This window comes from Giraffa tippelskirchi, chromosome 2 (genome assembly GCF_054371585.1).
Source record: "Giraffa tippelskirchi isolate mGirTip1 chromosome 2, T2T-mGirTip1v1.2.pri, whole genome shotgun sequence".
Classification (NCBI taxonomy): Eukaryota; Metazoa; Chordata; class Mammalia; order Artiodactyla; family Giraffidae; genus Giraffa; species Giraffa tippelskirchi.
This window is the reverse complement of record NC_137276.1, coordinates 28,381,071-28,407,771: the sequence shown is the minus strand read 5'-3', so window position 1 is coordinate 28,407,771 and position 26,701 is coordinate 28,381,071. Positions and strand designations below refer to the sequence as shown.

General features: G+C 50.0%; 2 protein-coding genes across 17 annotated transcripts in view; one reads left to right on the top strand and one right to left on the bottom strand.

Moving 5' to 3' along the window:
• The window catches only part of DPCD (deleted in primary ciliary dyskinesia homolog (mouse)), a 40,492-nt gene extending 35,281 nt beyond the window's left edge, over positions 1–5,211 (top strand). For 3 of the 4 annotated variants that reach the window (XM_081546930.1, XM_081546914.1, XM_081546904.1), the window contains exons 5-6: positions 4,251–4,353; positions 4,903–5,211. In XM_081546930.1, coding sequence (XP_081403056.1) covers positions 4,251–4,353; positions 4,903–5,007 — 208 coding nt within the window. In that variant the 3' untranslated portion in view covers positions 5,008–5,211. The remainder of the gene's footprint in view (positions 1–4,250; positions 4,354–4,902) is intronic. The other variant, XM_081546920.1, reaches the window with a different exon arrangement.
• A 513-nt stretch (positions 5,212–5,724) lies between these two features.
• The window catches only part of FBXW4 (F-box and WD repeat domain containing 4), a 142,695-nt gene continuing 121,718 nt past the window's right edge, over positions 5,725–26,701 (bottom strand). For 11 of the 13 annotated variants that reach the window (XM_081546837.1, XM_081546846.1, XM_081546827.1 and 8 more), the window contains 4 exons: positions 17,198–17,263; positions 7,290–7,430; positions 6,650–6,791; positions 5,725–6,445 (listed from right to left, as the gene is read on the bottom strand). In XM_081546837.1, the coding sequence (XP_081402963.1) occupies positions 6,326–6,445; positions 6,650–6,791; positions 7,290–7,430; positions 17,198–17,263 (469 nt within the window). In that variant the 3' untranslated portion in view covers positions 5,725–6,325. The remainder of the gene's footprint in view (positions 6,446–6,649; positions 6,792–7,289; positions 7,431–17,197; positions 17,264–26,701) is intronic. The other 2 variants (XM_081546808.1, XM_081546813.1) reach the window with 1 other exon arrangement.

Sequence of the window (26,701 nt, the reverse complement as noted above, 5' to 3'; positions counted from 1 at the left end):
ACAGCCGTCCTGCTTCTACTTTCAGCTTCCTTCAGAGCCTCTCTCCCTCTCTGCCTGGCCTCTTGTGCCCTTTCTCAGTTCACTGCAAGGGAGAACAGGTTGGGAAAGGACTGGGAATGGGGAAGGGAAGACAGCAGAGAAAGAGAGTGATGCAGTGCAGTGGGTCATCTCTGAAACAGAGTGAAGGAGCTGCCTTTTTACACAGGTTGGAGAGAGGTACCAGGTTAGCCTGTTCTGTTCCCAGTGACTTAAAAGTTCATCTGGGGCAGCTATTTTATTTGAGAAAGGAATCTGGAGGAAGAAACAGGCCCAGAAGTTAAGTAGCCTGCCCAGAGTCACAGGGCAGGGCCAGGAGTCCTCCTGAGAGCCCTTACTTCCACATACATCTTTGCACTTTTACATTCAGAAAGGAAGGCCACTCCGTGTTAGAGGGAGTGCTCAAGAGACCTGCATGGTGGTTGAATCCTGGGGGAGACCACCCCCCATCTCTGCCCCATCCTTGGAACCTAGATGGTCTGATCCTTTGAGGTGAGAATGGAGAGTGATGGAGGAATCAGGAGATTGAGGGGATTATCACTGTAATAAGGGCATCTCCCTTTACCAATTTTATGACATGGGCAAGATACCAGACTTGCCTGTGCCTCAGTCTCCTCTTCTATAAAAGATGACAGAAGCAACCAACCTGAGAGCGTTGTTTTGAGGAGTCTGTGTGTGTTGAACAGTGCCTGGCACAGATTGAGAATTCATAAATGTCACCTCTCACTGTGTAGCTGAGACCAAGGATAGTGAAGGCGGGTGAGAATGGGGGTTGTTGCACATCAACTAAAAGCCCAGGGACTACCCCCACTATAAACGCTTAGCTTTCAGCAGAAACACAAGATTTCAGGCAGTGATATGGCCTTGTTTCTTCTTCATCCTTAAAGCCCCAGTTCACAGCTCTGGGACACAGTTGATGCCTAAGAAATGTTTGCTGCCTGCCTAGGACTGCCAGAGGCTGGGCGTTTGGACTTTCCCGGAAGCACAGTGGGTCCCTCTCTAGTCCAGGCGCTGGTGAGAAGGTGAACCCATGGTATTCTCAGGGCAAATCCCAAGGCAGGGATGGAGATAAGGGGGTGTGAGAAAGCAGATGCCTCATGCTCTCTTGAAGGCTGCCCATCAGGAGCCCCTAAAAAAATGGTTTAACCTCAGCCAATAAACTAAATCCATTAGAATAGACTCAAAACAGAGTTGAGCCCCCAAACCTACTCTGCCACCATCTCCCTGCCACGTGAGAGGTGAGTGAGAGGTGACGGGAGTAGCACAGGGACGCTGAGGCAAGTCGTGCAACTCAAGTTCCCTTTGATCTTGTCATTGCTGTTGAGGCCAAGCCCTGGACTCTACGTCCCCTGCCTGGGGCCTGTGCCCTGACAGCGTGGGACACAGGTGTGTCCCTGTCCCCGCTGCCCAGTACACAGCCAGGTAGGCATTAAGGATGTACCTCATTCTGCACAGCGAGGCCTTACACAGGCCCACTGAGTTCAGCTGAGCAGTGTGTGCCAGGCTGCTTCTCTCCTGCTTCTGCTGTTTGTGTATATTTGCAGGGAAGATGTTAACACTTCCTAACAAGCCTTTGTGTTCATCTAATCTCTGCTGTTTAACCTTTGACTCCCTCCCTATTATCAGTGTCTGCCACCTTTGCTGGCCAGACCAAGGGCCCCAGGAGGAGCCCTCAGCCTGGGCTGGCTAGGAGGAGGATGAGGCCGACATTCCACCCCGGTCTGCAGGCAGATGGATCGCCTTTCCCTGGGGCAGAGCTTTGGAAAATAAAGCAAACTTGTGGTGCCATTAGGAACCCCCAACCCCCACTCCTTTTGAACTGTCAGCTTTTAAGTAAACATTCTTTTCCTGCCATGGGTCCCAGCACCTTGGCGGGGAGTGAGGAACCTGGGAGGAGAGGGGGCCCTGAAAGTCTTCACTGAATGAGGGATTTCGGCAGGGAGAACAGGGCAGAAATGCTGCCTTGATGTCAACTCTTGAGTCCCCAGGGCATCAGGGCTTTTGAAGTGGACTGGGGGGAGCTTCCATAAGGACCAGGCCCCTCTGAACTATTAAAAACCCAACCCTCTCCAAGCCCTCACTTGCGTGTGTTTGTACCTGTCTGCAGTGTTCTCGGCCCAGGCCACAGCCTCGTGGCAGCACTGGTGCCATGCCTGGGTGACAGGTCTGGCAGCCACCTGCCAGAGCCTAGGTCACACTTCCACCAAGGGAAATGCCAGACGGGCCTGTTGCTAGAGTTGAGGAGGCCATTCTTTGTGCTCCAATGTAATAAGCTCCAGACCAGGATTGGGGAACTTTAATCTGACCCTACTAACTGGCTGTGAAACCAGGCAAGATAGTTCACCTCCCTGAGCCCGAGTTTCCTCTTTGGTAAAGGAGGTCAAATTTCCTGCAAAGTCCAGTTACAGACATTATGGGTTGGATGTTGCTATCTGGGTGGTTGTTTTTGTTTAATTTTGGCTGCACGCTCTGCATGTGGGATCTTAGTTCCCTGACCAGGGATCAAACCTGCACCCCCTATATTGGAGGCTCGCAGTCTTAACCACTAAACTGCCAGGTAAGTCCCAGGGTTATTCCCCCCCACACACTAAAGGGGTCATTCATGGCAAATAGATGGGGAAACAGTGGAAACAGTGGCTAACTTTATTTTGGGGGGCTCCAAAATCACTGCAGATGGTGACTGCAGCCGTGAAATTAAAGGACGCTTACATTTGATGCATGATACAGGGCGCTCAGGTCTGGTGCACCAGGATGACCCAGAGGGATGGGATGGGGAGGGAGGTGGGAGGGGGGTTCTGGAAGGGGAAAACATGTACACCCATGGTGGATTCATGTCAATGTATGGCAAAACAAATACAATATTGTAAAGTTAAAAAATAGATAAATTAATTAAAAAAATAAATAAAGGATGCTTACTTCTTGGAAGGAAAGTTATGACCAACCTAGACAGCATATTAAAAGCAGAGACATTACTTTGTCAACGAAGGTCTGTCTAGTCAAGGCTGTGATTTTTCCAGTAGTCATGTATGGATGTGAGAGTTGGACTATAAAGAAAGCTGAGCACCGAAGAAATGATGCTTTTGAACTGTGGTGTTGGAGAAGCTGTGATTTTTCCAGTAGTCATGTATGGATGTGAGAATTGGACTATAAAGAAAGCTGAGCACCAAAGAAATGATGCTTTTGAACTGTGGTGTTGGAGAAGACTCTCGAGAGTCCCTTGGACTGCAAGGAGATCCAACCAGTCCATCCTAAAGGAGATTGGTCCTGGGTGTTCATTGGAAGGACTGATGTTGAAGCTGAAACTCCAATACTTTGGCCACCTGATGCAAAGAGCTGACTCATTGGAAAAGACCCTGATGCTGGGAAAGATTGAAGGCAGGAGGAAAAGGGGACGACACAGGATGAGATGGTTGGATGGCATCACTGACTCAATGGACATGGGTTTGGGTAGACTCCGGCAGTTGGTGATGGACAGGGAGGCCTGGCGTGCTGCAGTTCATGGGGTCGCAAAGAGTCGGACACGGCTGAGCGACTGAACTGAACTGAAAGGGATCATTCACCTCTGGACTGGCACCTGCAGATGAGGGGGACCAAGTGTGATATGTGAAAATGGAGTGGGGTCTTACGGTCAGCAAAGTAGGCCAGAGCCCTAGAGATCTGGCTTCTGTGATGAGTCACACAGCTTGTTCTCTTAGGGAGATTTCTCCTTGTGGATTAACTTCCCTCTGTGGCCTGTAAGTGGAGTCAGGCTAACCCTGAAAGAGGTAGAGGTAGCAGAGGGCCTCGGTAAAGTGCCATGTAAGTGCCAACTGTCAGTCCCCAGCTCTGGAGGACAGCCCTAGATGTCCTTATTCTGTTCCTTGTTTGCAGACATATGCTGTTTTCTTGGGGTGCTGAGGAGGTAGAGCTTGCCTGATCTAACTGTGTTTCCTGGGAGGGTTCTTCCACGTGTCTCTGGGATTGTTGAACTTGAAATATGAGTCACTCTAACCCCTGGTCTAACCAGGGAATTATGACTGGCCGGAAGGCCTTTCATTCTCTTCTTTCCAGGGCCACTACGCTCTAAAATACTGGCCTTCTAACTGGCTTCCCTTCTTCCTCTTTGGCTGGGGGGTCGGGGGGGACTGTATAGAAGCTTGGCATTAGAGGGCCTGATGCCCATCTGTGGAGGTCCCCATGTTGGGTGTTCTCACAGCCTCTTGGTGTCCCCACAGGTACTACAAGAAGTTCTCCATTACTGACCTAGAAAGATACCAGCTACCTCTGGATGAATCCTCGCTGAGCTTTGCTCACGCCAACTCCACTCTCATTATCTCTGTAAGATTCGTTCAGACTTCTTGGCCACTGTGTCAGGCAGGGAAAGGCTCCTTCTTTCCCTGCCCACTTCCCATCTTACTCAGTTTCAGCCCCAACAACTCCTGGGGTATGCTTGCTAGGGAACAGGCCTCTCCAACAGAATGGGATGAGCAGGCAAGGGCTCAGGACACTGATTTTAAAATCACAGCTGGAACTGGGTAGAGGGTGATGGGGAGGGGTGAGATCCACAGAACTGGGGCTCTAGAAGGTCCAAAAGCCTACCTCTACCCCCATGTGACCTTAAGCAAATCATTCAACTTGTAGGCCTCAATTTGCTCGTCTTTGAATGAATAAAGGGGAGCAGAAAGAGGACTTCCCTGGTGAGCCAGTGGTTAAGACTTTGTCTTCCAATGCAGGGGGCATGGATTCAATCCCTGGTTGGAGAACTAAGATCCCACATGCCTTGCGGTGTGGCCAGAAAGGGGGCAGGGGGCCCTGAGTCTGTTGGGTGGAGGCTATGTGTTGAAAGGGGTGATATGATTGACTCATGTCTTCTTGCTCCATCCTCAGTACCAGAAGCCAAAGGAGGTCCTGGTAGCTGAGTCAGAGCTGCAGAAGGAGCTGAAGAAGGTAAAGACAGCCCACAGCAGTGATGGGGACTGCAAGACTCAGTAGCTGACGCCTGAGCCTGACTTCTGACACTGAGGGTGGGTGAAGCTTTTCCTTTAGGCCTGTGAGACTTCGGGCTTGGGCCTTTCTGGCACAGGGGCAGCCTCTCCTCTCCCAGGAGCTGTTGAGACTTTGTAAGAACTGGGCCCCAGGGCATTCCTAGCCCCCAGGTCATGGTCTTCCCTCCTGAGTAAAGTAATTCTGAATCACTGTGTGTATACTGCCCCCTTGTCCTCCTCTGGTGCTTCTGCCCTCAGGGAGGGGGCTGGTGATGACATTTCCTTCTTCGCTAGCCTCTGGACCTTCAATGTAGAACCTTCCACATAAAGGTATGGGTCTTAGATGGAGAGGAGGATCAGGGAGGCCTGACCCCAGCAGGGCAGGGCCTTAACCTGTTTGCAGGCTAGGATATTAAGACACTGTGGGTGTAAAGTCAGCATAAGGCTTGCATAGCACTGGAGTGGGGTGAAGGAGGTCACTGCAGGCCAACAGCTGCCAGGAGCCTTTCCAGGCCCCCCACCATAACCCACAGGTGACACCCACCCCACCACCAGGGCCAAAGGGGTGGAGGGGTAATGAAAGGTCTTCCTGGAGAAAAGAAACCTTTGTTCTTTGGGACACTGAGCCATGAGGCTGGTCTCACCCTTCCCTAGCGTGACCAGCCCCAAGTTTGAGTCTATTGTTCCTTCTCCCTGTGGTCTTGCTAGCCAGTGAGGAACCAGATCAGTGAACAGTCAAGCTTTATTTTGACAAAAATGTACGTTGTAACATGTCTCAACAGCTAGCCTGAGGTTGGGCTGGCTCAGAATTCAGAATTTTGGGATTGCCTTTGTCCTTTCTTGGTTTCAAAGCAAGACCAAGCCACAGTACTCCAGCCGAAGACCTTGGTCAAAGGTGGGGTCTGATTGATGTGGAGGCTGGTACCACAGGGTACTGGCAGCCTCCCCCCTCCTTCTAGGGAAGGGGCCACCTGCGAAGCCTGGAGCACCTCACCTCACACTTGTGCTGAGCTGGCCTGGCTCTAAAAAGGGGTGGGCCTCTCTCTCCAGGCCAGATTCTTGCTCTGGCCAACAGGGAAGCAAGGCCCAGCTGAGTTCAGCTGAGAAGCAGTAGGTCCCATCTCTCCAACTGGTTCCTGGGAGAGACTGCACCCCTGGGTAACCTCAGTGCCCAGGAGTCAGCAGCCTTTATCTTAGGTGCCTGAGCACCGTGGTCACAGGTCTAGGAACACAGGGAGGCCGGGGAGGAGGTATCACTGAACCCTCCAGGCAGGAGAGGTCCCTGAGTAGCTGGCTTCCCTGGCCCACAGGCTGGGTTGGCCTTGTCATGGGTTTTGAAAGTCCAGGACATGGAGGTTGTAGGACAGTGCAGCATAGAGGTGTCTGGTGGTGAAGCGCAGGCAGTACACAGGACTGCTGAGAGGTGTCGACGTCAGTGGGAAGGCCTGCAGGGGAGGGACAAGAGTGGCAAAAGCATCCCTACTAGGAGCTGGGGGAGCCCGAATGCAGGATTCCCAGGCCTGGTGCCAAGGGACAGGGGCCACTCTCGGCTTCCTCCTGCCCTCTCCAGGCACACCCACTCCCAGTGTGGACCCTGGTAACAAGCCCTGGCATCCATAAGTCCTGCCTGTGGTGGGCAGGACACTTACATGGAGGCAGGCCCTTTGGCGGCGGTCCCACAGTCGCACGACACCGTAGTAGGAGGAGCCAGTGGCCAGCAGGTGGTTCCCATCCGTCTGTAGGCAGTACAGGGTGCTGTCGTGGGGCTCCTCCCACTCCATGACACACTTCCTGTCCAGGAGGAGGTGATGCAGGGGATGTCTAGGGGTGCCCTCCGCCTCCACCCCAGCTTCCCCAGAGGCCTTAGGAAGCCATTCTGGTTGGGAGAAAGATGCCAAACCACCACATTCCTTTAAAACCACACTTAACGGGGGAAAGCCTCCTCAGTAAAGATCTCTTTCTCACCAAGTCCCTGACCCCAGGCAGGCTTATGCCTCATTTGTGCATCACGTGGCTGCTGTCACCAGATTTCAGAGGCAAGGAAGGCCTCAAGAAAGCTGGGACAGAATGCTGAATGACAGCATCCTAATGGCTCCCAAGGCTCTTATTGGGGCCTGGTGGCTACAGTCTCCTGAGCCACAGGACCAGGGCTGCCGAGGTGGGGAGTCTGAGCTCACTCTGACCGTGCCGGCTGCTCTCCCCGCCCTGCTGTGGAGTCCGTCCCTCTCCCGGGGGCACCAGGATGGGAGCGGGGTTCCCACCGCCTGTCATCCTGCCCTGCACACTCACCGGGCACTGGCTCGGAGGTCCCAGTAGCGAACATAGGTGTCATAGCCACAGGACAGGAGCGTGGAAGGGGACTCGTACATGACGTCCAGCACCCCAGCCCCTGGGGGAAAGTCACTGCCCAGGTGTGTCATCAGCTGCCCACTAGGAAGAGAGGCGGGGCAGGGGATGAGAGGTTGTCCTGCCTTGGCCCACACACATGCTTTTAACCTTCAAGTGGCATCAGTCCCTGGGCTCCTTCCTGAGCCAGAATTAAGACCCTCGTAGGAAAGGGGCCAAAGGAGGAGATGCCCTGGACTTCAGCCCTCTCCCCTGTTCCCAGCCCCTGCCCCTCCCCCAGCTGAGGCCTCAGTCAGCCACCAGCAGTCCCTCCATCCCACCTGCACGCTGGCTACCCGCCACCCAGCCACTCCTCCTCGGGACGATGAATGGGCCTTGCCGAAGGGGTCGGCCCCCCTCACACACACACACACATTTGGTTACTTTATATGCCTTGATCCTGCAGGTCATGCAGTTCTGAGCTGCCTGAGTCCAATGCCTTAATTCCTGCCTGTAATCTGGGGCTCAAACCTCATTGGGGATAAAGACCACACAAAGGGAGAAGGGGAGTCCCAGGAGATGTTAAAACAAGTAAACACCTTTGTGTCTGGGGAGAGAAATCGCTGAGAAAGCAGCTTAGCAGGCCGGACCCTGGTGTTCCTGGCCCGGCTGGCCCCCAGCCTGGGGCTAGCACGCCTCTGTGATCACAGCCCCCAGCCTGCTGGGCTCCAGCCTGCCCCCCACCCCTCCCGGTGGCCGAGAGCAGATTACTGAGAAGAACAATTTCTTTGTGACTGTGTAATTCCCTCCGTGACCGCGGCAGTGGGCAGACCCCTCGCCCTGATGCCAGACCCCTAGCAACCACCTAGGGGGGCCTCCTGGCCCTAGCAACTACCCCTCAACATCAAGTATACCCGCTAATCCCTGTAGCTATGGGATGGGTAGAAGCGGTGAGTTTCTTCAGAATGGGGGGATGAAGAAGAAGGGGGCATGCTCCAGGCCCAACCCCTCAGCTTCACTCAGGACATGCTGGGCTCTCCTGCATGGCGTGAGGAAAAACTGGGCCGTGGACACTACACAGGGACACCCAGGTATGAGGCCCTGGCATGGGGTAGGGAAGACTGTGGTCTCACCAGCCCAGCCTTGGCCAAGCAGGTTTCACCAAACCGGCCACGAGTGTGAATGTGGGCCTTAGCTCCGGTCCTTCGGCCTCACACAGAGCCTGACCTTCAACCTCCCTTCTCCTCAGTGGAGCCACCATCTTCCCTGAAGGAGGAAAGGAGGCAGCTGCGGGTTCTCTTCTGCCCAGCTCTGCCTTTCCCTGTGAGCACTGGGTGGTGAGGGGACCCCCAGCAAGCAGCACTGTAGCTGTCCAGTCAGGGAAGGGTGGGGGTAGGGCAGGGTGGGGGTAGGCCCTAAGTTGGCACTTCTGCCCCCAGCCTCCTTCCCAGAAGTGCTCTTCCTTTCTGGGTGCTGAGGGCTCAGACAGAAAGCCTTCTCCCCACATTAGCATCTCCTAGCGATCACTGACCTCAGCACCCAAGCAGGCCCACCAGCCATGATTCACCACTCCCGGGCAGGTCAGAGGGGCTGGGGTCATATTCTTTCTGTCTCTGTCGTCCACTGGGTCCGGGCTGTTTTGCTCCACAGTTCTCCCTCCCAGATTTGGGGGCCCTGCCCCCTCCATTAGTGAGGCCTTCAGGAATGACTGAGGAGCTCTCCCCTTTAATCTACAGAAGTAATTTCATGTTTGTCTGTTTGAAATAGAAGATGAAAGGCAGGGGAGATTGGGGGGCGTGAAGCCCAGCGTGGCTCTACCTGCCCACCCCTGTTCCCAGGGTTTGGAATGAAGGAGAGCCAGGCACCCGTGGACAGAAGGTCGGCAGCAGAATGACCACACCCACTCTGAGTTGCCAACCTGGGCCCTGCCCAGGCAGAGTGGCGTCTCAGCCACCACTGGAAAGTGTCTTGCCAGCTTGTGCAATAAGAAACACATAACCTTACCCTCTGCTGCTGCTGCTAAGTCGCTTCAGTCGTGTCCAACTCTCTGCGACCCCATAGAAGGCAGCCCACCAAGCTCCTCCGTCCCTGGGATTCTCCAGGCAAGAATACTGGAGTGGGTTGCCAGTTCCTTCTCCAATGCATGCATGCATCCTAAGTCGCTTCAGTCGCATCTGACTCTGCGACCCCATGGACAGCAGCCCACCAGGCTCCTTGTCCACGAGGTTCTTTAGGCAGGAACACTGGAGTGGGTTGCCATTTCCTTCTCCAACCCTACCCTCTGGGGAGATCCAAAGGCTGAGCGAGCACCAGCCCCTGGAGACCAGGACAAGGCCCAAAAGCCCCTGTCTGCCGGCCTAGCCTGGTCAGGGCCTGAGGAGTTTCTGCCACACAAATTCTCTGACTCCCTGAAATGGCCACACACACTTTAAATGGGCCAATAAAAAGATACAGTTTCTTTTGCCTCTGGGCCTGGGACCCTCCAGGCTCTGTTGTGCAGTGCCCGTGAGGTTAAGTTCAGAGCATAAACTGACACACCAGGCTCTGGGAAATGGCCCTGTCTCTTCAAATAGCAGCCCAGCGGTGCCATAGAAGCCCTGCTGGGGCTTTGATTTGGGAAAACAAACAGAAATGGCACCGTGGGTCCTTCGTGGCCCCCACCACAGGACCAATTTAACTAGAAAACTCTAGCTCAACTGCTCTGGTGGAGGGAGCAAGATGAGCACCACAATAGCCCCAAACTTTGGGGGGAAGGGGGACAAAACAAGCTGTCTGTCTCCTCGGCCCCTCCTCCCAGACTCCTTTTCTTACTGCAAGTGTGTTCTTGTAAAAACGATTAGATTGCAATTTGTATAACGTGGTGACCCCCAAATTCAGACGTTTCACCCCTTTTCTCTGGAAAGAATGTTAAGAATGCCTCTCGGCCTCTCACTGTGGGGGGCGTGAGGGAGGGGTGCAGAGCCTTGGCTGTCGCACAACTTGTGTGGGAAAGGGGCTGCCGCTTAGAGCCTCGGGCCAAGACAGGAGCAAGGGCCAGGTCTGCACTATAGACACCAGACAAAAAGTCCCTTCCCTTCCGGCTCCTGCGTACAAAGCCTGGGCTGCCAGGAGCCACTGAGGGCTGGGGGGCCTCTACCCCAGCCTCCCCCTAGCCTGACTCCAGCAATTCTCTCTCCACCCAGGGAAAGATAAAGACAGATGGGGCCGCCCCTGTGAGCCTGATGAATGAGACACAGGCCGGGGAGGGCTGCCTGAAGGAGACCTGTTCCCCAGGCCGGGCTGTGTGCAGCTTCCCAGAGGAGCCCTGGAGTACCTGGGCAGGAAAAACAGCAGGGTGTGGCTGGATCCCAGACCTTGAGGTGGCCGGGCTCAGGTTAGGGCCCCACCTATCCTGCTGCCCAGGCAGCTCCACTGAAGCTGGAGGGAAGAGGGACCACAGGAACTTCCTGACAGGGAGGAGGAAATTTAAATAAGGTACTAACAGCACCACTCCCCACCCATCACCATCTTTATGGGGACAGCTGACTGGAAGTAGTTACTAGCCTCGAAGACCAGATGCCCTGTCTGGGAGAGGCCCTGAGCACCAGGCCAGAGTTGGGCACAGGGAGGCAGTCCCTGGAAGCCCCCCTACCCCAGGCTGGGCCCTGCAGGCCAGGGAAGCCAGGTGCCCTGCTTCACTCTCTCTGTTTTCTCTCTCATCCCACCTCCGCGTGCCTCCCTGGTGGCCCATACAAAGTCCTCCTGTGCTGACCATCCTGAGGTAAGATACCCAGGCTCTACTGCCTCACCCACATGTAAGAATGCCCGTGGCCCCACACCATTTCCAGCCACTCTTAACACACTGGGTTCCTGATGCTGCTCCTTGGAAGTTCACTTCAGTTCAGTCACTCAGTCGTGTCTCTTTGTGACCCCATGGACTGCAGCACGCCAGGCCTCCCTGTCCACTGCCAACTCCCAGAGTTTACTCAGACTCATGTCCATTGAGTCGGTGATGCCATCCAGCCATCTCATCCTCTGTTGTTCCCTTCTCCTCCTGCCCTCAATCTTTCCCAGCATCAGGGTCTTTTCCAGTGAGTCAGTTTTTCACATCAGGTGGCCAAAGTATGGGAGTTTCAGCTTCAGCATCAGTCCTTCCAATGAATATTCAGGACTGATTTCCTTTAGGATGGACTGGTTGGATCTACTTGCAGTCCAAGGGACTCTCAAGAGTCTTCCCCAACACCACAGTTCAAAAGCATCCATTCTTCGGTGCTCAGCTTTCTTTATAGTCCAACTCTCACATCCATACATGACTACTAGAAAAACCATAGCTTTGACTAGACGGAACAGAGGTCCTTGGAGGTTCTGTGGGTGTTAATTCCTGCATCTGTTTGGGTGTGAGGATAACCCACCCAGTATGTGCAACCACAAAAACAAAACAATGGCTTCTGAGAAGAAAGGATGGAAGAGTGACAGTCCACCTTCTTACATCTTCCCTTCGCCTTAAGGTGTAACATAAGCTGGGCCCAACATGGTCACTGAGAAAATAGGACAGTGTGCCCTCCTTTCTTTCCACCATCTCCTTCCTTTTCTTCCTTTCTTTGATCAATAATCATTTCCTAAGCACCTTCTGTACATAAGTCATTGTGCCTAATGGAGACTGCAGGGAGATGTGAGCTGAGACTTGGACAGGGAGGGACATGGTCCCTTCCTCCATGGAAGGAAAGAAGTCTCATCTACCCAACTGACAATACAAGGGGTGGCTTGGTTGGTACCAGGAGAGAGATAAAAGTGAGTTTATTAAGGGGACAGATAAAAGGACATTTCTGCAGTGAGTGACCGGCAGGGACATAAGATGGGAGATGGCACAGGTGAAGGACCAACAACGGCAGAGGTGCAGGGCTGGGCCACCTGCTTTGGCTGGAGGTGTGGGTGTGTGAAGGGAATAAGCTGACCACCATGGGCCTCCAGGTGCTCACTGCTGGAGGCATGAGGGCTGGGAGTGGCTGTCCTTGTCCAGCCCTCCGGTGAGGAGGGTGAGAGACTTGGGGAGGCAACCTCAGTTCTGTAACTGAGGTCCCAGATAGAACTGTGGAGACCAGAAGCCCACTAAGGCTTCACCTGCCCCAGCCCTGTCCAGTGAGTGGGAAGGGCCCTTTCCAAGCACAGGCCCCTCACGTGCACGTGTGTGCATGTGCACAGCTCCAGCACCCGCCTGCGCACACGTGTTCAGACACAATGGCTCAAAGGCCAGGCAGCCGGGCAGCCCACTTTGTACTGCTAACAAGAGGACCGTAATTACAGGAAGGGGCAGCCGGGCAGATAAAAGGATACAAAATTTCAACATCTGTTGCCATAAAGGGATAAGGAGAAGTGAAACGCAAAGTATCAGTTTGGTGTCAGCAGGCAGAGAGCCAATTTCAAAGAGTTCAGAGGGACAGAGGGGACAAGAAAGAAAAAGGAAAGGGGTGGGGGAAGAAAGAAAGAAAGAGAAAGAAATTACAGGGTTTCTTAAAGAGGTAAAGAAAAAAGAAAATGAAAAAAGCTGTCAGTAATACTTTCAAAGGAGAAGGCACATACTTAAAGAGGGGCAATTCCCATAATCACCCTGACTGAGGACCAGGCCCCTCGCCCCAGGTGGAGGGTCAGGGGCAGAGACAAAGCCACATCTGGGTGGGATGGGCACTAACGGTGCCCTCAGAGTGGCCCAGCCTGCAGTTAGGACCCCAGTTTTTTCTGCAGACAGAAAGGGGTGTAGCCGGGCACCCTTTGTCATTCCAATGCTGTAGGATGCTGTGATGTGTATCTCCCATGTTCAGTCCAGGGTTCCAAGATAAGTTCCAGGCCACATGGTGGCCAACAGGGTGGCCCTATGAATGCTCTAAGGGTCACCATCTCCAGCCACAGGGGTGAGGATCAGGGAGTGCCTCATGGTAGAGGTCTATTCATGCTCAAGAACAAGCAGGGTTTCAGTAGGCAGAGAGGGGGTATTTCAGGCACAGGGGTCAGGTAGTAGAGCAAAAGCCCAAGGGAAAAATACATGGTGTTTGTCAGAATATGTGAGAAGCTTCTCTGCCCCTGCTTCTGTTGAGAAAGAGGAGACTTAGGGGCTTTAGGATGGAAATGGAGGAGTCATGGGGCACCAGGGATCATGATGGCCGGAAGGGGAGATGAGGTGGGATTACGCAGGGGTGTCAGTCACACACACAGAGAGCAGTGCGCTACCTAGCCGAACACTCAAACCCTCAATACCCTAGGAGGAGCCAAGTCACCAAAACCCACCCCTCCTTTCTTCCTTACCCAGCAGTTCCTAGCTGGCTTGGAGCTACAGCTGGCCCCTGGGAAATCATCTCCAGAGCTGAGTGAGACCACAGGCCTCTCCATCCTGGTGCCCACGTCCCCACTGCCTGATCTCAGGGCACCAAGGCTAGATCCAGCTCAAACGCACCTTGGCAAGGGCAGAGCCAGTCAGAACCCCCACCCACCCCCAGGGTCTTCCAGCAGCAAGAGGTGTGCCCCACACAGACACCACCATTCCTGGGGCAGAGCCAAGGGCCCTGAGCAAATGCAGACAGAGAACACTAGATGGGCCTTCATTCCTCCAGACCCAAGGTCAGGAACAGGATGGCTTTGGCACAGTTCCGCAGGGCCTAACTAGGGATACCTCAGTGGCGGGTGAGTGGCAGGGTCAGGATAGAGCCCTTGGGGGCCAGGGATGGCCTGAACACCATCAGCTCTTGGAAACAGGAACACTCTAGCACATCCAAACCGGGGGAAGGACTTTATCTTTCTTCCCATCTAGTTTACACAGGTTAGAAATCCCCTGCCCCTGGGCCCGGCCCATGGTCCACAGCTCTGAGAGAGAAGCAGGAAAGGAAGAAGAGTGGGGGACAGCCAAGCTCCCTGCCATCCAGGCAAGTCTTGGTGCCCATGGCCGCTCTTAGACCGGCGTGCTCCAACTAGCACCTCGCTTCCTCACCACCCCCAGAGGGAGAACAGAGGCTCTAGGAATCCTGAGGCACAGAGGGCTGAGGGAGCCATGATGACCTTGAAAGAGGTCCTCAGACACTGAAAAGCAGCCTAGTCTGCCTGAGGACCCATACCTAAGACACAGATGGACGAGGGCGTGCTCGTGCCCAGCAGGTGCCTACGCCTCTGAGGTGTGTCCCAGCCCCCACCACCACCCTGAGGGCAGCCTCTGGAGGGGCCATGCTCTGAGCAAAACTGCCCTCCAGTGCTCCTCCCCCCAGGCTGAGCACACACATAAAAGAGAAAATCCCTGCCCTCCTCAGGTTTCAGCGGTGACAGGTTAAAAGCAAAGAATCCACCCAGCACCAAGCACCGCCCCGCCACTGAGTCCTGCCTGCGATGCTGCTCCACCTTCCAGATTGGCCTGTCAGTCAGGCTTTGGCGTTATTGAAAGATCAAACTCTGTCCTGCCTGTTCATTACTTTAATCCTATTTTCTACATGGCTTTATTATCTGCTTGGGCTTCTTTGGGAAAGACAGCTACAGACAGTCGTCCTGTCCATCCGTTTCCTCCCACCAAAAGTGGATGCCTCCATCAGGGCATCTTCTCCCTCAGTCCCTGCACCACTGGTCCTCAAGCTTCCCTGGGGATGGAAGAGGTGTTTAAGTGAGGCCTGGCTCCTCAGTGGTGAGGAGAGGAGTCTGGGAGCCAGAGAGCAGGCAGGCGAAGCCAAGCAATGCCCAGGGCAGCCTTGCCTCAGGCTGGCCAGAGGGTGCAGTGGCTATTTGTTGTCTGGCTCCAGTGAGAACTGAGGCCATAGCTGTCTTGTACCCATTCTCACTTGGGTTCTTTCTGGGTTCTATAAAGGCCAGTGTTTAGTGTTAGTGAGGTCTAGGGGTTTCATAAGAGAATGCTGTTGAAGGAGCTGGTGCCTTAGAACTTCATCCTGACCACTAATCTGTGCCCCAACATACCCCCACCAAGGCAACCACAGGCAGAAGAGGCCATTCAAAGGTTACTCAGCCTTCAAGATACAGCTGGGCCACAGTGGGGTGGTACACACCCTCACTGCCCCAGCTTGTCTGCCATCCCAGGCCTGGGTCAGTATTGATGCCAAGCATACCCAACAACGTGACTAAATAAAACTGACTTTCAGCAGAAATGCCTATCTCTGTGACCTCATCAGTGAAAAAGCAAACTATCTAGTTAGAAATAGGCAAACACAAGCAGACGTTTCACCAAAGAGAATATATAGAAGGCAAATAGGCACACGAAAAGATGTTCAACATCATTAGCTACTAGGGAAATTTGAATCAAAATCACAAATAACACATCCGTTAAAATAACTCAAATAAAAAATAGTGACACTACCAGATGCTGTTGAAAATATGCAGAAACTAGATCTCTCAGACACTGGAGTCAGAATATAAAGTGATAAGATACTGAAAATAGCCTGGCAGGTAAAAAAAACTAAGTACACACTTACCAAATGACCCAGCAATTGTATTCCCAGGCAGTAATTCCAAAAAACTGAGAATGTGTGCCCACACAAAAGCCTGTACACAAATGTTCAATAGCTTGATCCTCAATAGTTGAAAAACAGAACAGCCCAAATATTCTTCAATGGGTGAATGCTGCTTGATGGGGAAAGAAACTTCGGTACATCCATACCAGAGAACAGTACTGAGCAAGAAGGAAAAAAGCACTGCTGACACATGCAGCAACTTCTGTGACTCTCAAGGGAATTATGCAGCATAAAGAAAAAAACCCCAAAGATTACATATCACATATATACTACATATATTATTTCATTTATATAATACCTTCAAAATAACACAATTATAGAGATGAAGAACACTCCAGTACTCGTGCCTGGAAAATCCCATGGACGGAGGAGCCTGGTAGGCTGCAGTCCATGGGGTCGCTAAGAGTCAGATACGACTGAGAGACTTCACTTAAACATTTCACTTTCATGCACTGGAGAAGGAAATGGCAACCCACTTCAGTGTTCTTGCCTGGAGAATCCCAGGGATGGGGGAGCCCGGTGGGCTGCCGTCTATGGGGTCACACAGAGTTGGATACAACTGACGCAACTTAGCAGCAGCAGCAGCAGCAGCAGAACACCTAAGTGGTTGCCAGGGGTTAGGAGCAAGAGGATGGGTGCAGCTATACAGGTATAGGAGGGGTCTTTGTGCTGATAGAACAAACAGTTCTGTATCTTTATTGTGGCAGTAGTTACATGATTCTACACATGGGATAAAACTGCAAAGAAATTTATACACACAAAATAAGTATCATCAGATAAAGGTCTGCGGACTGTACCAACTGTACCTACCAACTTGCTAGGTTTGATATTATGTAAGATGTTACACAGGTACCTTGCCTTCCTACTTTTGAAACTTCCTATTAATCTTTAATTATTTCAAATGAAAAGTTAAAAAAAAAAAAACAGAATAGCAGGTAATCAGATGGGAATGTGCCAAGCCTGCCAAGGCAGAGAACTGTAAATAAAACCTGGGTGTATTTTAACTGTTCTGGTATTGTTCTTCTTAAGGATCTGTGGGCACTTCCAAAATTTATTTTAGAAAAATCATCTCTGAGGATAGATAAAATTTTTTATAGTCACATAGTCAGGCACTCCTTAGAGAAGAAATGTCATAAATCCAAATTGTTATCATAAGTTCTACATGAAATTATGTACCTATTATAAATTACTTCAACAGTTTCCATAAGCTAACAATTGATTCTATGTGAGAAGGTGACACAGTGGAGCCTGTCAGGTTGTGGGGCGGGGTCCTTCCAACCTCCTTCTGGACCACTTGGGCAACTGAAATGAGCTGGCTTGGGCAGCTCTTTCCTTGCCCTCCCAGCTGCTCCAGCCCCACCCACCCTGGAAGCCATGGTGGGCTCAGGAATCTCTTACCTGTTGAGGTCCCAGATTCTTAAGGGTGAGAAGTGCCCACAACAAGCCGTCCCTGTCACAAAGGAGCTGCCGAACAAAAGGAGAGCAGAGTCAGGTCTGGCTTGTCAGAACTTGTGGCGGAAATGGCTACACAATTGGAAGTGCTGTGCTCATTCTCCAGGGGACCATGGGGTTAAGCTGGGATGAGAGAAGCAGCCAGGACAGCCATCAAAGAAGTTGTGGGAAACCATATGGAATTAGAGTGAGGGCTGTAACCTCCCAGAGCTGCTTGGCCAGAGGACCCACGGGTTCAATGGCAGCTGAGTTTGCTGCTCAGACCTGGTTGGGTGGTCTCTGCCCACCATAAGAGTGGATCTCTAGATGTGCAACTGAGGCCAAGGGAGAGCAAGCCTGTTGGTCTTCAGTTGTATGAACACCAACTTCACGATGCCACACCATAGTAATGGTCTCCCCATAATAGGTTGTTGGGCGCAGGAAGCTGATGCCCTGGTCAGAGGTGAGGGAGGCTGGGTGGCTTTACTGAAGGCTTTAAGAGCTGGGGAATATGATAACATAATACAAGCACAGGGCAGGTATAAAGGCACCGAAGTGAGAAAAGGCAAATGATGAAAGGTAGGTAATGACATGAAAAGGTGAGGGTGGGAAAGCAGGGAATGTGAGGGCCTAGGCAGTCAGGACTGCTGTGGGAGTAGGATGAGAGTCAAGAGTTTAGAGGACAATGACAAGAGGCAAGAGAGAAGGAACACTCTGACCATATTGCCCATATTTAAGAGCCTCTCTTAAACCCCTAAAATGTTCAATATATATAATCTGCAGTTTCATTTTAAGTGGAGGTCCAAACCCAGTGAGAAGAATCCATTCAATGAGCCAGGCTGGCCACAGTACTAGGACTAGAACTTGAACCCATGTACCAGACCACTCCTTTGTCAGAGGATTTGGAAGGTGTTGGGAGGGGGAGCCTGCAGGAACCCTGGGCTTGAAAATCTAAACTGGAACAAGAGAGCTGAAAGCAGTTATGTCACTCAGGAGCCCTGGGGCAGGGAAGGGCCATGTCCCTACATGTCTGGGCTTGGGGGGAGGGACTGGACATATTAATGACATGTTAGCACTGTGGGGCAGCAGCCTATCAGCCCTGGCCCTGCCCAGCACCTGTGGCTCTCTGATCCCAAGCATGTCAGCGGGGAGATGGATTTCCGCAGTTGGGGCTCTGAGAAGCCGATGGCTTTGGCTTGGTAGGGGGTTGGCCTGCTAGTTGCTGATAGAGGAGATGTTAGGGCAGGCACTGGGCAAGCCACTGATTTACAATCAAAATTGCAGGACAGGGGTTTGTGTTTCAACCCCAGGCAGACAAAAAGGCCACATAAACCACCCTGGAGCATCCATGCCTCAAATCAAGACTTCTCTAGGGACATGCTCAGTCTTCCCAGTCTCCTATCAACCCATAGGCATGCCAACAGCCACTAAACTAGAATGGTATTCTAAAACAGTCACTCTGTCATGCTCCAAGTGACACCCAGCCTGGTATGCAGCCACCGGACACTGAAGCCCCAAACTACAAAGCCAGGGAAGTTATCCTCACTTCCCTCTCCCACCAACATTTTTCTCTTGAGGGCAATCCAGTAATAACTGGTAAAGCTAATTACCTTGGGTTGGAAACATAATAGCCCTTAGAAATCATTCATGCGGGCAATGGGCTCTCCAGACTCTTGAGAAGTAGGGAACCAGGTGAGGAGCACCAGCACAGACACACAGACTCTTAAGGAGGCCTGTGGCAGGCCTTTGACTGGCCACAGGCCTAAATTAGCATCAAGGTAAGTCAATGGAGAAAGAGGGGAGGCACCTGGAAGCTGAATGCCTGCCGCCTCCACAGCTCTGACCTCCCAGCAGGGATGGAAACTCCTGCCCCTGGATTCCTGTCCTCTATTCCTGCCCACCCACCCCTGACCCTCACCCTCTGCCTCCAGGAGGAATGCCTCTCACCTTCATGCCCATAAGGACCTTTCTTAATTGCCTGGATATAACACCTGTGAACATTTCTTTCCAAAAGCTGCCCTTTTCCCTTGCTTAACCATGTAAAGCAGGAAGGAGGTACAAGAGGGAGAGGAGAGTCCCTCTGGCATTTATGAGGGCCTAAGAGTTTAATCAAATTTAACACTCAGTCAAAACAAAGCAAAAACAACCATGTAAGAAGCAGTCAAGCAGATTTGGAGCCAGGTCCTGCTTGGAACGTTCTCCAAGACTCACATCCAAACCACGGGCACTGTCAGCCCCCAGAGGGACAGGGATGGCCAGCCCTACTCAACAGGCAGAAGCAGGATCTGCTGGCTGCTCAGTAGCCTGACAGGCCTTTCTCTAAGTCCTGCCACACCCTGATCTCACCTGCACGAGACAAATGGCATTTGAGGGGTTATCTTCCCATCTTCCTTTTGAGATCACGGACTGTCTGATGGCTCTTGTGTATTCCAGTGCCCAGCACAGTGTCTGGTACCAAAGAGATGTCCAAAACAAATCTAGAGACTTCAACTGAAAGGGCCTTTAAGAGTTCACAGCCAACATAGCGAGGAAGCTAGTCATAGGAGCTGTGAAGGGGGTCCCTCTGCTTCTTAGAGGATTAATTCCCAAATTTCCATGCTCAGACCTGAATAACACATGACACAGTGTTGGTACAGTGAAGTTGTACAGTGAAGCACAACCAGATAACAGATGAAAAGAAGGAGCATGACAAAGCTATATATTGTCACTCTGTTTATTAAATTATATGCAGAGTACATAATGCAAAATGCCGGGCTGGATGACTCACAAGCTGGAATCAAGATTGCCTGCAAAAATACGAACAGCCTCAGATATGCAGATGATACCACTCTAATGGCAGAAAGTGAAGAGGAACAAAAGAGCCTCTTGATGAGTGTAAAAGAGGATAGTGAAAAAGCTGGCTTAAAACTCAACATTCAAAAAACTAAGTTCATGGCATCTGGTCCCATCAATTCATGGCAAATAGATGGAGAAAAAGTGGAAACAGTGACAGATTTTATTTTCTCGGACTCCAAAATCACTGCAGATAGTGATTATAGCCATGAAATTAGAAGACGCTTGCTCCTTTGAAGGAAAGCTATGACAAACCTAGACAGCATATTAAAAACCAAAGACATCACTTTGCCAACAAAGGTCCATATAGTCAAAGCTATGGTTTTTCCAGTAGTCGTGTATGGATTTAAGAGTTGGACCATAAAGAAGGCTGAGTGCCAAAGAATTGATGCCTTTGAATTGTGGTGCTGGAGAAAACTCTTGAGCGTCCCCCTTGGACTACAAGGAGATCAAACCAGTCAATCCTAAAGGAAATCAATCCTGAATATTCATTGGAAGGACTGATGCTAAAGCTGAAGCTCCAATACTTTGGCCACCTGATGTGAAGAGCCGACTCAATGGAAAAGACCCTAATGCTGGGAAAGATTGAAAGCAAAAGGAGAAGAGGCCGGCAGAGGATGACATGGTTAGATAGCATGACCAATTCAATGGACATGAATCTGAGCAAACTCCAGGAAGATAGTGAAGGATAGGGAAGCCTGGCATGCTACAGTCCATGGGGTCACAAAGAGGCGGACACGACTTAGCAACTGAACAATAACAATAACCAGCAATACCTAATAATGTCAGCACACACATACACACACATGCTCTTACACAAATGCATACACTCTCTCACCCTGAGGGTCAAAAAGTCATTCTGACTCCACAAACTCCTCTTTTTGGACCAGAAAGTCCTTATCAGAAGCTAGCCTTCTACAATTTCTCATCCACTCTACAAAGTCTCACCCTGCCCAGATGCCCAAGCTACCTTACTGGCCCCCTGGTCCCAACTCAGGAAAACCTGGCCTCACAGAGATCATCCAATAGGCCCAAGAAGATGACATAAGAGCCCTCACATCAGAGAGACCAAGAGAGTTGGGAGTTCTGGTAGTCAAGTTGAAGAATAGAAAATAACAAAGATACAGACCAGAGGAGAGGAAAGTATGAAGGAAAATCAGTCGGGTGTGGGCAGGGTGAAAAGAAGGTATATTCATGCTGCCTCTGCCATAGTTTGGACCCTCTTAACTACACTAGGAAGTGACTGAGCACTTGCTGTGTGTTAGAGTCCGCAAACAAATGTCTCCAAAGCACTACTCTTTCTACTCCCTATAACTCTCTGCAGCAGGTAGCAGCTGCCGTGTCTGACAGATGAGGACACTGAGACACGGAGAAGTAATAGACTTGATCTTGCTCACACATAGAGCAACCAGTGGGACTAGAATTTGAACCCAGTTAGTCTTAATTCCAGAGCCCAGGTGATTTTACACCCTGTGCCCCATAAGTTCTTTCCCCAGCACCTAGTATAATGCCTGCCACATACTGAAAACTCAAATGCTTACTGAATGAACAAATGGACAAGTGAACAAATGACTCCACCTGGGAGAAGAAAGGAGCCACGGAGGGGCTCTGAGGAGGGGCAGCAGAAGGGCGTGCTCGGCAGCTGTGCCCCATGGCTGGCCTGGAGCTGCCCAGCTGGCCCAGGCCCCAGCCGCCTCTGAGCTGGGCTGACACACTTTGGCAAGGGAGGCCACCAGAGCTGTCACATCATTCACCAACATGCCCATCAAGTGTATTCAGTTCTCTTCAACCCGCATTGGCATTTTAATTACTGTTGGGTAAACTAATTTGTACAAATGAAGGCTGGGCTGCCTAATAGAATATGCAAGCTCTCTGACCTCTGACAGGCACTGACACGAGATACAAAGGCCGCCGAGGAAGGCTTTTTATCTGAGCCTTATTACTCTCTATTACTCCAATTAGTCAGGCTCCAGTGCTCCTAATTGGAGGAAAAATTGCAATTAAATCAATTTTTGATGGGCTGCAAGTGGGCTCCTGAACCGCCCTGCTTGTGAAACACTGATATTATAGCAGCAAAGGTCACAAGCTTCATCGGCACCTGGGCGCCCCCCGATTTCCCTTGGCCCCCTCCTAAAACGCCTCAAGGAAACCCCTGCCCCTCCATCAGCTTGGCCAGCAAGGGTGGGAAGAAGAGAGTCATTAGAACATGTCAGGTCTCATTGCTGCCACCGCCATCTGCTAACCTGCACCATGGACATCATTATAGCGGCTAAGTCCCAAAGCATGAATGCAGTGCGAAGGTCACACAAACTCACCGGGTGAGGCTAGGCCAGGAGCAGAAGTGCAGTGACAGCACTGTGAGGGAGGGACCAGCAGAGTGGGAACAGGAGGTCAACAGAAGTCAGGAAGAGGAGAGACACAGTCCTGGGCAGGTGAAGGATGAGGCAGCCAGTTCCCAAGATCCAGTCAACAGGGCACCCCAGGCCACCCAAGGGGAAGGGAAATAGATGTATTTAGGAGGGAACAAAAAAGAGAGACAAAGAAATCTTGTTCTCATCAGCAAACATCCACCTTGCAGTTGGGGGTACATACACCTGAATGCTCTCCACAGACCAGAAGGCTGAGTGTCCCATCAGTGATGGGGTCAGAAGCACTATGTGGGGCCTACCATCTATAGCAGTGCCTGCCTATCAAGGCTGGGGAGGGAGTGCCCAGAACTAAAGCTTAACCATAGAGGAGAAGGTAAACACAACTTCGTTCACCAAACTAAAGGATAACAAGACCAAGACGCCTCTCTGAAACTTGAATGAGTAAAGTTTAAGGCAAATAAAAAGAAGGTCCATTTCACATAGCAACTGGCATACTATTACCTCAAAGAGATGGTGCAGACAGAAAATAAAAATTCAAAAGAAGGTTAGCCAACTTCATGGGTGATTGGACCAAAATAGATTAACAGGGAAAGAAGGATGTGCCTTGTCTTCAAGGGGTCAAGACCAAAAATATGTTGAATAAATGCTGGTCTGTCTACTTAATGGAATATTAAACAGACATTTAAAATGATGTTCCCAAAGAATATAGACAAGATGTTTCATAAGGAAAAAAAAAATGGTACAAGCAGCATTAATGGAACTATTTTAAAACAGCTTGAGTGGGGAAGGTAAACACAACTTTGTTGATCAAACTAAAGAATAATAAAACTATTTTTAACTACAAAAGAGGCAAGCATATACAATGGGAGAAAGGTCAGTCTCTTCAATAAACAGTGTTGAGAAAATTGGACAGCCACTTGCAAAAGAATGAAACGTCTTATACTGTACACAAAAATTAACTCAAAATGAATTAAAAACTTGAATGTAAGACCTGAAACCATAAAACTCCTAAAAGAAAACATAGGCAGCAAGCACCTTGACACCAGTCCTGGCAATGATTTTTTGTATCTGACTCCAAAACAAAAGCAACAAAAGCAAAAATAAACAAGTGGGAGCACATCAAGCTAAGAGGCTTCTGCAAAGCAAAGGAAATCATCAACAAGATGAAAAGGCAACCTACTGAATGGGAGAAAGTATTTGCAAAGCATATATCCAATAAGGGGCTAATATCCAAAATATATAAATAACTCACACAACTCAACTGCAGAAAGCCAAACAATCTGATTAGAAAATGGGCAGAGGACCTGAACAGACATTTTTACAAAGAAGACACAGAGATAGCTAGCAGGCACATGAAAAGATTCTAAACATTGCTAATCATCAGGGAAAATGCAAATCCAAACCACAGTGAGATATCACCTCACACCTGTTAGAATGGCTATCATCAAAAAGACAAGAGACAGCCACTGCTGGAGAGGGTGTGGAGAAAAGGGAGCCCTCATGCACTCTTCGTGGGAATGTAAATTGGTGTAGCCACTATGGAAAACAATGTGAAGTTTCCTCAAAACAGTGAAAAATAGAACTACCATTTGTTATTCAGTTGCTAAGTCATGTCTGACTCTGCAACCCCATGGACTGTAGCATGCCAGGCCTCCCTGTCCCTCACTATTTCCCAGAGTTTTCCCAAGTTCATGTCCACTGAACTAGTGATACCACCCAACCATCTCATCCTCTGCCTCCCTCTTTTCCTTTTGCCTTCAATCTTTCCCAGCATCAGACTCTTTTCCAATGAGGCGCCTGTGGCCAAAGTATTTGTGTTAGGTGGCCAAAGTATTGGAGCTTCAGCTTCAGCATCAGTCCTTTCACTGAATATTCAGGGTTGGTTTCCTTTAGGATTGACTGGTTTGATCTCCTTGCAGTCCAAGGGACTCTTAAGAGTCTTCTCCAACACCACTGTTCAAAAGCATCAATTCTTTGGCACTTAGCCTTCTTACAGTCCAACCCTCACATCTGTACATGACTATTGGAAAGACTATAGCTTTGACTATATGGACCTTTGTAGGCAAAGTGATGTCTTTGCTTTTTAATATGCTGTCTAGGTTTGCCACAGCTTTCCTTCCAAGAAGCAAATGTCTTCTGATTTAATGGCTGCAGTCACCATCTGCAGTGATTTTAGAGCCCCAAAAAAGAAGATCTGTCACTGCTTCTACTTTCTCCCCTTCTATTTGCCATGAAGTGATGGGACCAGATGCCATGATCTTCATTTTTTAAATGTTGAGTTTTAAGCCAGCTTTTTCACTGTCCTCTTTCACCCTCATCAAGAGGCTCTTAAGTTCCTCTTCACTTTCTGCCATTAGAGTGGTATCATCTGCATATCTGAGATTGTTGATCTTTTTCCTGGCAATCTTGATGCTAGCTTATGAGTCATCCACCCCGGCATTTCACATGATGTACTCTGCATATAATTTAAATAAACAGGGTGACACTATACAGCCCTGTCGTACTCCTTTCCCAATTTTGAACCAGTCAGTTGTTGTGTGTAAGGTTCTAACTGTTACTTCTTGACCCACATACAGGTTTCTCAGGAGACAGGTAAGATGGTCTGGTATTCCCATCTCTTTAATAATTTTCCTTAGTTTGTTGTGATTTACACAGTGAAAGGCTTTTATGTAGTCAATGAAACAGAAGTAGAAATTTTTCTGGAACTCCCTTGCTTTCTCTATGATCCAATGAATGTTGGCAATTTGATCTCTGGTTCCTCTGCCTTTTCTAAACCCAGCTTGTACATCTGGAATTTCTCAATTCAAGTACTGCTGAAGCCTAGCTTGAAGGAAGAGCTACCATATGATCAAGTAATTCCACTTCTGAGTATTTGTTTTTAAATAATAATAATTTGAAAAGATATATGCACCCCCATGCTCACTGGAGCCTCATTTAAAATAGCCAAGATATGGAAACAACCTAAGTGTGCACTGGTGGATAAATGGATGAAAAGATATGGTGTACATATATACAATGGAATACCACTCAGTCATAAAAAAGTATGGAATCTTACCATTTGGGGCTTCCCTGGTGGTTCAGACGGTAAAGAATCTGCCTGCAACGCAGGAGACCCAGGTTTGATCCCTGGATTGGGAAGATCCCCTGGAAGAGGGCATGGCAACTTACTCTAGTACTCTTGCCTGGAGAATACCATGGGCAGAGGAGCCTGAGAAGCTAGCGTCCATAGGGTCCCAAACAGTCAGACACAACTAAGCGACTAACACCCACTTGCCATTTGTGACATAGACAGGTCTTAAGGCATTAGGCTAAGTGACATAAGTAAGACAGAGAAAGACTAATACTATATGATTTCACTTATATGTGCAATATAAGAAAGAACAAAATAAATCAAAACTAATGAAAAACCAAGTTCACAGATACAAAGAACAGACTGGTAGTTGCCAAAGGGGAGGAGGTAGGGGACAGGAGAAGTGGATCAAGGGAGTCAAAAGGTACAAAGTTCCAGTTATAAAATAAATAAATTATGAGGATGTAATATACAGCATGATGGCTACAGTTAATAATACTGTGTTGCATATCGGAAAGTTGCTAAGACAGTAAATCTTAAAAGTTCTCATCAAGAAAAAAATGATTATAACTATGTAAGGTGATGCATGGTAACTAGACTTATGATAGAGATCATTTTGCACTGCATTCTAATATCAAATCATTATGTTGTACATGTGAAACTAATATAACATTATACTTCAACTTTTAAAAAAACAGCCTGTGAATAGAAAAGGAAGGAGTGGAATAAAACTCACTAAAATGCTTCAAGTGACTGCGTATGGGCAACAGAGTAATTAGCATTTCTTTCTTCTTTTAAATTTTATTTTACAAATCTTCTTTAATGAGTATGTGCTACCTTTTAAAGGGAAAAGTATATGATTTACATCTTATAACAGAAAACACAACATAACCAAACATTCCTGCCCACTGACTCATGGCCAAAAACAAGTGGACCTGATAATGAGCTGCCTGCTGAAACAGGTGTCAGCAGTGGTGGCCCTGGCACACCTCGGGCCGAAGCTGTGGAACTGATCAGTAGCCCAAGGTTAGGACAGAAAGCCCCAGGTCAGCAGGGAGGGGCTCTACTAGCCTCTTTCTCCCAACTCAGCACTGGCCAGTAGAGAGCAAGACTGGTCCTGACTCCCACAGTGGGCAGAGGCCTGGAACACCTGTCCCAGTCAGTGTCTATCTGCCTGCCTGTCTTGTGTGTCTCTCCTTC